The sequence below is a fragment of the Heteronotia binoei genome, chromosome 13 (assembly GCF_032191835.1).
Source record: "Heteronotia binoei isolate CCM8104 ecotype False Entrance Well chromosome 13, APGP_CSIRO_Hbin_v1, whole genome shotgun sequence".
NCBI lineage: Eukaryota > Metazoa > Chordata > Lepidosauria > Squamata > Gekkonidae > Heteronotia > Heteronotia binoei.
Window position 1 is genome coordinate 19345843 of NC_083235.1, and position 11000 is coordinate 19356842.

The window sequence follows — 11000 nt, forward strand, 5'->3', positions numbered from 1 at the left end:
CGTTCCGGCACCGATAGGAGCCCCCTCCCTCGACTGGAAACCCCTCGTTCTCGAAGCCCTCGGGATCGACGGGATCCATCCCGGGATCATCAGAAGGAGACTCGCTCACCACGCCACATCAAAGGTGACCGCTCCCCGCACCGGCCAGTGACCCACGTCTCGTGGGACCAGCGCCAGTGGCAGTATTTATATGGAGCGTACCCCATGCAGCCGCCTTTCCCCTGGCTCCACCCTAGACAGATGGAGTGGGACCAGCGCTCCGAGTCGTCATATCGGTCTCGTACGTCCTACCAGACTCCGAAGCGATCGGCATCAGCGTCGGTATCGAAGCCGCCCGAGGTGGAACCATGTCGGGAACCGACGCAACCCCCCGTAACGAAGCTGAAAGCTCAGGTCGAACCCGAGTCACCACTACGTGAACTGTCGGAACCGTCACAGTCTCCAGGAGGCTCGACTAGGTCCATAAGGGACTCTTCCCCAGAGGATCCCGGGGGCTCTTCCCCGACAGAACCGTCCCCACCGGAGAAGACGTCGGAGGAGCAACCCATCTCCCCATCTGAGGACCTGAAGTCCTACGGGGACCTGATCAAACGAATGGCTCTGACGCTTTCACTGCCGACGGAACAGCCGCAGCCGGTAGTAACGGACAGTGTATTTGATATCGTCCAACGTGACACCTCAACAGCGGTGGCGCTTCCCCTGACTAACGTGATGCTCCAGACAGCAAAATCCTCATGGGATAAACCATCCTCGACGCCGGTGTCTTCCCGCCGCCTCGATCATATGTATCGGATCCAGGAGAGCACCGCGGAGTTTTTGTACACTCATCCGAAGCCAAACTCGATTGTCGTGTCTTCTTCTTCGAAAGCAAAAAAGAAACATTCCACGCCCCCAGACAAGGAAGGCAGGAAGCTGGACTCGATAGGTCGCAGGCTCTATTCTACAGGCTCTCTCGGCATGAAGATAGCCAATTACTCTGCATGCATGGGCAGGTACCAGTATGCATTATAGGACCAGGTCTCCAGCATTCTGCATACTCTACCGACAGAGAGCAGGAGTGCCCTCAAGAAGTTGCAGAAAGAAGGGATGCTACTGGCTAAACAGCAGCTCAACGCGTCTAAGCACTCGGGGGACACTTGCTCAAAGGCCTTGACGACAGCCATATCGTTGAGGCGCCACTCTTGGCTGAGGTCGACCGCACTCCAGCCCGACACTCAGACCTATATCGAAGACCTTCCCTTTGACGGGTCCGGTCTCTTCAGCTCTAATACAGACTCTGTTCTCCAGGAGATGGATAAGAGCTTGAAGACGTCCAGGAACCTGGGGGTGTCACCGTCCCGCCCAGCAGCAAAGCGCCAGTGGATGAAGCCGTGGCAACGGAAGCCGTATGCAAAGTCCCCAGAGCGCTCCTGGCGCTCGAAGTCGACAGCTGCGTTCCCGCGCCAGCAGTACTCGGCAAAACCTAAGTACTCCCCGCCTGCTACCCATGCTGCCAAACAGAAAGGGTCCAAGCAGCAGAAACAGAGTCTTTGACTCCCCCCGGCATCTTGCCCTTCCACGGCTGTGGACTCTATCCGCCTTTCCCGTTTCCTCCCTACGTGGGGCCGCATTACATCGGACCTCTGGGTTCTGGCCATCATCCGACGGGGGTACAGAATAGAGTTTCTTCAAGAACCCCCAACTCCCAAATTTGTCTATACTTCCCCATCTCCAACCCTACGGGAGGAAGTACAATCCCTTCTCCTAAAAGAGGCCATCGAAGTCGTTCCAAACACCCAACGAGGTCACGGTTTTTACTCCCGCTACTTTGCTGTTCCCAAACGGGATGGGGGCCTCCGACCGATTATGGACCTTCGTGCACTGAACATATTCGTCAGGTGCGACAAGTTTCGAATGACTTCCCTGAAGTGCATCCTCCCTCTCCTCAGGCCAGGCAACTGGATGGCCACCTTAGACTTAAAGGATGCGTACTTCCACATTTCTATTCCCCCCCCCCCCCCCACGACAATTCCTAAGGTTCACAATTGGGGAGGACCACTGCCAATACAGGGCCCTACCCTTTGGCCTATGCACAACTCCGAGGGTTTTTACCAAGACTATGGTGGTCGTCGCTGCCCACCTACGGCTGCAGGGGGTAGCGGTGTTCCCGTATATCGACGACTGGCTGATAGTCGCAAGCTCCTGGGAATCCCTAGTACGCCATGTCGACACCACCCTTACTCTCCTAGTAGACCTAGGTCTGCAGGTCAATTGGGGAAAGTCTCGCCTCCAGCCTTCTCGACGAGTTCAGTTTATCGGGGCAGTCTTGGACTCGGTGGCCTGCAGGGCTTTCCTCCCTCTAGACCGAGCGGCTGTAATCATCCGGACAATCAGTCTTCTTCGCCAAAATCCCACAGTGCGGGCTCGGCAGGTTCAGAGGCTCCTGGGACTTATGGCAGCCACGACGGCGGTCGTGGGCTTAGCGAGGCTCCACATGCGCCCCTTGCAGCTTTGGTTCCTCAAGGTCTTCAACTGCAACAGCGACCCCCTGTCTCGACTATTGACGGTCCCGCCAGAGGTACTGCAGTCCTTGACCTGGTGGGAGTCGGAGCACAACCTTGTGGAAGGGGTCCCATTTCAGAGGCCCCCGCCATCGATCACTGTGACGACGGATGCATCGATGTGGGGATGGGGGGCTCACGCTTTAGGACTGTGCGTGGGAGCTCCCTGGCCCAGGCATCTCCAACATCATCATATCAACTTCCTAGAGTTGATGGCGGTGTCCCACGCCCTGCACTCCTTCCAGACTCTAGTTCGAAGCAGGTCGGTGGCCATCTTGACAGACAACACCACGGCTATGGCCTACCTGAATCGGCAAGGGGGCACGGTGTCCCGCAGCTTGTGCGGTCTGGCGATGAGCATCTGGGAGAGGTGCGGGTCCCTGGGGATATCCCTGATGGCCGCTCACCTCCCGGGGGAACAGAATGCCCAAGCGGACTTCCTAAGCCGAGGGGGAGTGTTGCTCCACGAGTGGGAGTTGAATTGGGTCTATCTGAAGTCGCTCTTCCAGCGCTGGGGCATGCCAGACCTCGACGTTTTTGCAACAAGAGACAACAAGAAATGCAGACTGTTCTGCAGCAGGGGAGGAGTGGACTCCGGATCCCTGGGGGACGGCCTATTGATTCCGTGGTGCTATCACAGCGTGTACCTGTTTCCCCCCGTCCCACTCCTGACTCGGGTGCTGCAGAAGGTTCTGCAGGACCGGCCGGTGGGTATTCTCGTAACGCCGTGGTGGCCGAGGCAACAGTGGTTCCCCATCGCCCTGCAGCTGGCGAACGGCAACTTTCACCACTTCCCGCATGTGCCGGACCTCCTACTATCCCACGGGGGGTGGGTACTCCACCACGATGTTCCGCACTTGAAGCTAACAGCTTGGCGTCTGACACACAGCAGTTATCCGAGAGAGTGAAATTTGTTATGCTAAACTGTAGGAAGCCTTCCACGCAAAAGTCGTATTGGTACAAGTGGGGTAGGTTTTCCAGGTTTGCTGACGCTGTAGGGGTTAGCCCGCGGGCGGCGGGCCTCCCTGTCATTTTTGATTTTTTGGTTTCTCTGCTGGATGCGGGACTGACAGTGATGTCGGTGCGCGTCTACCTGGCCGCCATCTCGGCGGAACACCCACGGGTGGATGGTCAGTCTGTCTTTGCCCACCCGGACTCAAAGAAGTTCCTGAAAGGACTAGCAAGGTTGTACCCGATGGTGCAGATGCCCGCCCCAGCTTGGGACTTGAACCTGGTGCTGAGGGCCTTAACCGGGAAGCCTTTCGAGCCCTTGGCTACTTGTGCGCCCCACCTTCTGGCCTGGAAGACGGCCTTTTTGGTGGCAATTACGTCCGCCGGGCGAGCTGGCGGCTCTCCGCTGTGACGCCCCCTACTTGACATTCACCCCGGATGGGGTGGTGCTTCGCCCAGACATTGCCTTTCTGCCTAAGGTCCTGTCCTCCTTCCATCTCAACGCTGAGATCTCGCTGCCAGTGTATTACCCTAACCCGGCGTCCGAGCCTGAACGCCGGCTCCACGCCTTGGACGTTAAACGAGCCCTATCCTTCTACGTGCATCGTACAAAGGGCTCGAGGAAGGACTCCCGGCTGTTTGTATCCTACGCGTCTGCAGCGAAGGGGAAAAGGATATCGTCCCAGAGGCTCTCCAAGTGGATTGTCGAGGCGATCAGGCTGTGTTACCTGCTCTGCAAAACGCCGCTTTCGGGGCCAGTGAGGGCCCATTCCACGCGGGCGATGGCCACTTCGGCGGCGTTCATGAGAGGCGTCCCACTTCAGGACATCTGCAGGGCCGCTACATGGGCTTCACCTCACACCTTTGTGTCGCATTATGCCCTGGACCTGAGGCGGCGTTGGGAGTCTTCGGTTGGCCGTGCTGTGCTTCAATCCATCTCCTACTGACGGACCGTGGCACCCGCCACCAGGTAGGACTCCAGCTTGCTAATCTCCCATTGGTGTGATGCACAGAGACCACGAAGAAGATAAACAGGTTTCCTACCTGTAACTGATGATCTTCGAGTGGTCATCTGTGCAGTCACACTACCCGCCCTCCTTCCCCTCTGTGGCCGGTCCGTCAGGGGCTGACGCAGCGGTCAGAAGGAACTGGCGGGATGTCCGCTCCCGTCCCAGTGGGCATGCGCGGTGGGGCTCCTGAGCATGCGCACTGGGGCGGAGGCGCGGAAATCCGCAGCTTTGAAGTTTACCAATCGTGATCGGCGCTGGCGCCTTCTCCCATTGGTGTGACTGCACAGATGACCACTCGAAGATCATCAGTTACAGGTAGGAAACCTGTTTATCTCAGAATTGGAGCCGTCGGCACCGATGGACCCGTCTACCCCGATGGAACCCAGAGGCAGACGGGAGCTAGAGCCTTCCCTGGAACCGCACCGTTTCCCACCGCTACCATCGTGGGAGCAGCGTCGGTGGCAGCCTGCCTACCCGTACCCCTACCCTCCGTATCAGTGGTATCCACCGAGGGAGTTTATGGAGTGGGAGCAGCAGTCGGAGGCATCCTGCATGTTGAGGGTTTCATGCCATTCCCGGCGACCATTGGCATTGATCCCTCCAGAGAGGCGCATCGTCCCGGTCGAACCTCCTTGGCGACCATCGACGCCGATCCGCTCGCCATTAAGGGAATCAACACCGATCCTCTCGGAGCACTCTGTTCAACGGGAGTCTTCCTCATCGGATTCGGACGCCCAGGAAGGTGATCTGGAGCCCTCGCCAGATTCCCAGTCGGCCAAAGATCTTCCGATTTCGCCATCGGAGGATCTGAAGTCCTATGGAGACCTAGTGAGGAGAATGGCTACCACCCTCTCTCTGCCTGTGACGCAGCCACAGCCCATCATGGATGACAATGTCTTCGACATTATGCAGAGAGACACATCCACAGCAATCGTTTTGCCGGTCACCAAAGTGATTCTACAGGCAGTGAAGGAGCCCTGGAAGAAACCATCATCTACACCTGTATCTTCCAGGAGATTGGACCACATGTACAGAGTCCAGGAGACGGGGGCTGAGTTCCTTTTCACCCATCTGAAACCGAACTCAGTGGTCGTCTCGTCCTCATCCAAGGCTCGCAAGGTCCACTCGTCCCCACCGGACAAGGAGGGGAAGAAGCTCGATAGCATGGGAAGGAAGGTTTACTCGGCAGGGACCCTAGGTTTACTCGGCAGCGGCTTGCATGGCTAGATACCAATACTCCGTATGGGAGCAACTCACCCCTCTCCTCTCTTCCCTAAGCAAGGACAAGAAGGCTGCTGCTAAGAAACTGCAGAGGGAAGGCTTTGCTGTGGCCAAGCAACAATTGGCTGCAGCAAAGCACATGGTAGACATGTCGGCTAACATGTCTGCTGTGTGCATTCGCCTCCACTTGTGGCTATGATCAACCGCCCTGCAGCAAGATACCAAGGCATTTGTGGAGGACTTGCCTTTCGAAGGAGATGGCCTCTTTAGCACTACCACGGATAGTGCACTGCAGGAGATTGACAAAAGCCTTAAGACTTCCAGGAACCTGGGTGTGCAGGCCATCTCTAGAACTCCCAAGATGAAGCAGTGGCACAAACCATGGGCCAAGAAGCCTACCAAAAGTTCTCACCAGAACAACAATGGCGACTCCGCTCCACTCAGCCTGACAGACCATTGTACTCAGGCAACAAAAGGTACCGCTATGGTTCTCAGTCCACGGGCAAATCCAAGGGTGCCCGCCCTCAAAAGCAGGGCCTTTGACTTTCTCGTGGCACGCGTCATCGTCCCTACTGGATCACCATCTATCCGCCTCCGCCCTTTCCTGCCTGCCTGGGAGTTGATTTCTTTAGACAGGTGGGCTCTGTCCATCGTAGAAGAGGGCTACAAAATAGAATTTGCTCAGATTCCGAACCAATCCGTGGTGATCACCACTCCCCCATCCCCACTTCTGCTGGCGGAAGTGAACAACCTCCTACAGAAACAAGCCATAGAAAGAGTTCCGATGGAGGCCAGGACGGGAGGGTTCTACTCTCGCTACTTCCTGGTCGCCAAGAGGGATGGGGGCTTAAGACCAATTATGGATCTTTGGAATCTGAACAAATTTATTCGGTACCAGAAGTTCAGGATGTCCATGCTGCAAACAATCCTGCCGTAACTGGCGGGATCACCGCACTGGCGCCGGTGAGCATATGTACTGGGATGCCTGCGCATGCCCATTGGCACCAAGCGCGGAAAAATTACAGATACCGATTCGGGGATCGGTGCAGGTGCTCTATCCCATGGGTGTGAATGCACAGATGACCACTCGAAGATCTACAGTTACAGGTAAGCAACCTGTCTTTACCATGTGGTGTAGTCCCACCTCCATCCCCAAGCCTGGAGGGTGTCTGAGGTAGAGAAATTTAAGGCTGGTGCATTCTTTGCAAAACAGGCCGTCCTCTTAGCACCCAGATATCTGAATATGGCTTCAGAAATGTTTTGATCTGTTAGCAGTGGATCAGAAAATGCTCCATGTGGTACCACCAGGAGAACGTTTCCCAGTAGCGATAGAGAATTAATAATCAGCAGCTCTTAGGTAACCCGTGCATGTTCCCATGGTCATTCACGTCCTTGGGAATCGGCTTTTTGGGGGTAGAAAAAGACCAGCAGGGACTCATTTGCATATTAGACCACACCCCCTGACATCACCATTGTTTCACACAGGGCCTTTTTTAAAAAAGAAAAGGCCCAGCAGGAACGCATTTGCTTATTATGCCACACCCCCTGACGCCAAGCCAGCTGGAACTGCGTTCCTGCTAAAAAAAAGCTCTCTTGGGAATACTTCGGGGTTTGTTTAAAGCTGGATGACCACACACAAAAAGAGCAGCTTCACAACCTGTGTCACTCAGTAGTATCTGCTGTGGGAAGGGGAGGGGAAAGGAGATTTGTAAACTGCTTGGAGACTCCTTTGGGTAGCAAAGGGAATGGTATAAATCCAATGTCTTCTCTCCTCCTCACTTGGCATTGCAAGCCCCTTGTTGGGGTCGCCATAAATTGGCAGAACAGCTCTTTATACACATGTATGTCACACAGCCTCTTGGCTACTTGTTCTAGCGCCTGGGCAGCTTTCTGAGAAGCACTTCCAAAGTTGGCTGTCTCCTTTGCCACTGTACTGCACTGGGTGTCTTGCCGTTCTTCGCCACGCTGCTGTGCTTAATTGCAATTCTTCTTTCTTCTGGCAGGTCAAATGCAAAAGCCTTTTGAAGATGCCTCGTTTGCGCTGAGGACCGGGGAGATGAGTGGACCAGTATTCACGGATTCAGGGATCCATATCATCCTGCGTACGGAGTGAACAGTGCCTTGGCGACACGCTAGAAAAGGAAAGGGTGGTGGGAAAAAAACCGCAGGAACAAGAGAACCTCGATTCCATCCCTCTACACCCTCTCTATCCCCCAACAAACTCCATATCTATCTTCCGTTTTACTGTTATCTCTCCCTCCCCTGCCCCAGTATCTCAGTTCCTTCCTTGGCACCTCAACACAGTGTTTTTCCCCCCACCCGTAGAGATGCATGGTTAGCTGAGGCCGAAAAACCACAATCGAAACAAAGAGTCGGTAGCATCTTTCATAGGCTTGGTGAGGGAGGATGTTTTTAAGGAAAAATAAATAAATCCAAAGCCGCTTGAGTTTGATCTTGACGATTCCTCCCCCGTTCAGGAGACGTGTCCGCTACGGGGTTCATACTTCAATGCTTTTGCTCCACGTCCAACTTAAAATAGTTATTTATTATGGGGGCTCCACCGATAGTGGCGAAACTTAGCTCTCGAGGTTTTAGACAGAATGAAAACCACCCTCCCTCCAGTGTCCCTCTCTGTTTTTTTTTAAAGAGTAATAAAGCCACCCCACCCCCAAAAAAACCCACCTCCAGTTCCCAGGATTCAACCTCAAGACACTTTTCCAACTGGCTGATCATTGATACATTGCTCTTGGGTACTTTAACAAGAGCAGTTCTTCTGCAGCCGTAGCCTGGCAGATTCCCTTCCAAACAAGTAACCCGAAAATTTCCCTGCACCTTGCCGAAGCCGTGACCCCATATGTAGGGAATCTGATGCCCATGAGGGGTTTCCCATTTGCTTCTGTGCAGGAGAGGGATACTTGGGGGGGGGGGAGGTTGCTCCCCTCCATCCAGCAGGGAAGGCGGCTTGTGCAGGAATTCAGTGTGTACACAAGACGGTGTCCAAACTGAATTACTTTTCCCACCTGTCAAGTGTCGGCTCCTCGTCAGTTTTCCCATCGGCTCAGAACCCGTCAATGCCTTTTTTTAGGACGAGCAAAAGAGGTAACCATCAGTATCCTTTTCTCCCTGCAGGTACCTCCCCTCTTCCCCACCCCCCCAAGGGTAAAAAGAAAATTTACCCCTGTAAAATTACCGTAGGATGAATTGTGCATTTAACCATTCCTGTGTGTGGTTCTTGTTGTTAAAGCGCTGTCCCAAGGGGACGGTGGTTAGCTGTAGGTTTGGTTTTTTTGTTTTTTTTTTCAGAGAGGCAGGTCACGATCCATGTGTGGTTTGGAAAAAAAAAAGATAAAGCATTGTAAAGTCACTGTGTGTTTTTTTTCTTCCCAGTTACGCTGCATTGCTTTCTGTTTACTAAAATCAATAAGACTCCCACTGAATTCTTCACTATGACCTGCAAACGAGCTTTGTGTATATATATGTATAGAGAGAGTGTTCCAGTTCTCTTATGCAAGAAAAATAAAAAAGAACTCCTCGCCAATTAAAGATCACCCGTGTTCTGAGATTGATTTATTCCCCCCGCCCTGCCCGCCCATTCTGTCTGTCTTACTACCAGACTTAGGCTGTTACGTATTATTTTGCCCTCCAAGGGAAAATGATAGGAATAGGAGTCTTTATTTTCATTTATAGTCTGCCTTTCTCACTGGGACACAAGGCGGATTACAAGTGCAATAGAAGTGTTTAGTCAATCAGTAAGCCAGTTACAGAATACAGTAACAATGGAAAGGTAACAGTATTTGAAACTTAACGGCAATGATTTGAAGTCAAATAAAGCTGCTCAGTCATTCAGCAAGCAGGTTTTTGGGTGTGTGTGTATGTGCATATGTGTGAAGTTTGTTTGTTTGTTTGTTTATTCGTTTTCTGTCCTGCCCTCTCCACAAGCAAACTCAGGGCGGCTAACAGTCAATTTAAAAAAACAATTTAAGGTTACAATTTAAAACAATAAACCATTAAAATACATTTCATGGTGTTGCTCAAAACTTCAGTACAGGCGGGGTCATAACTTTCTTCTGATGATGATCCTATGGGAATAATTCCTCATGAACGATGTCGCTCAGCAGTGGAGGGTGACAGTCCTCTCCCATTTAGGTATTTAATACCATTTAAGTATTAAAAGGCCATTTAGGTATTAAAGGCCTGTTCCCTCTAAGCTACAGAGTCTTGTGAGCAAAAATTCTGCTTTGTGAGCGACTGCGTAAATTATAGTGCTATGAGGTCACCTTTTCCTGAGCGAAGAGAAAAATGTGTGTGTTGGAGGCTAAAAATTTGTGAGCCAGCTCACGCTAACTCAGTTTAGTTCTGTTTCTTGTAACTGAATAACATCAGACACCATGGAAAGTCTAAATAGCTGGAACGCCATCTTATTTGGGTTTAAGCTTTTACTGCTTATAATGACTTGATTGTAGTTTTTAAAACCAATGCTGTAACCTGCCCTGAGCCCATTCCCAGGAAGGGGGGGGGGTAGAATTTGAATTAAAAAAAAACCCCATAGTGCAGTTGGGCTGGCATTGAAGGACTGGAAGAATAAACACAGTATCCTTAATAGATAATCTCCCGCCCCTCCAAGTTGATCGATCGCATCACAGCTCTACAAGAATGCCCTCCTGAGCCATTCTGATTTGCACATTTTGAAAAAGCCTGTTGGGAATGTTAGCACGCTTCTGTCCTTTTTCAAAACACGCAAATCCTGGCGGACTGTTCCATCGTGTGGGAACCACCATAGAGGGCACAATTGAACAGGTGGTTGCCGATTTTACCTGTTGGCTGAGTGGCACCTTTGGTAGGGTTTGCCGGTGTGGTGTAGTGGTTACACATGGCGGATTCCAGTCTGGAGAACCAGGTTTGATTCCCTCCTGCTCCTCCATGTGAAGCCTTTCTGGGTAGCCTTGGACCAAGTCACCATTCTCTCAGAACTCTCTCAGTCCCACCTGAGAAGGTTTCTGTTGTGGGGAGAGGTAGGGAAGGCCATTGTAAGTTGCTTTGAGACTCCTTTAGGTAGAGAAAAGCATGGTATAAAAACGTTCCTTGTCATCCCTGGTTGTGCGGCAGCATTGCACTGTCTGGAACTGACCGAGCAGCATGCAGCCCACCCGAGTCTTTGGCCCACTAGATGCCTGTCAGCCCCTCTTATTCGCTGGAAGGTTTATTCAGCCCCAAGGCATGGTTACTCATTGAATTTACCTTGGTGAGTGGAAAGTTATGCAGGCAGGCACTGAAAACT

The 11000-nt window shown here is 52.6% G+C and overlaps 1 protein-coding gene across 5 annotated transcripts in view; it reads left to right on the forward strand.

Moving 5' to 3' along the window:
• The window catches only part of PIN1 (peptidylprolyl cis/trans isomerase, NIMA-interacting 1), an 86632-nt gene extending 77362 nt beyond the window's left edge, over positions 1 to 9270 (forward strand). For 2 of the 5 annotated variants that reach the window (XR_009556151.1, XR_009556152.1), the window contains exons 4-5: positions 7726 to 8378; positions 8565 to 9270. Coding sequence is in view for 2 of the 5 variants with exons in the window: in XM_060253539.1 (XP_060109522.1) it covers positions 7726 to 7835 (110 nt within the window). In the remaining 3 variants the exon portion in view is untranslated. Of the gene's footprint in view, positions 1 to 7725 lie in introns of all 5 variants that reach the window. The other 3 variants (XM_060253539.1, XM_060253538.1, XR_009556153.1) reach the window with 2 other exon arrangements.
• The last annotated feature ends 1730 nt before the right edge of the window (positions 9271 to 11000 follow it).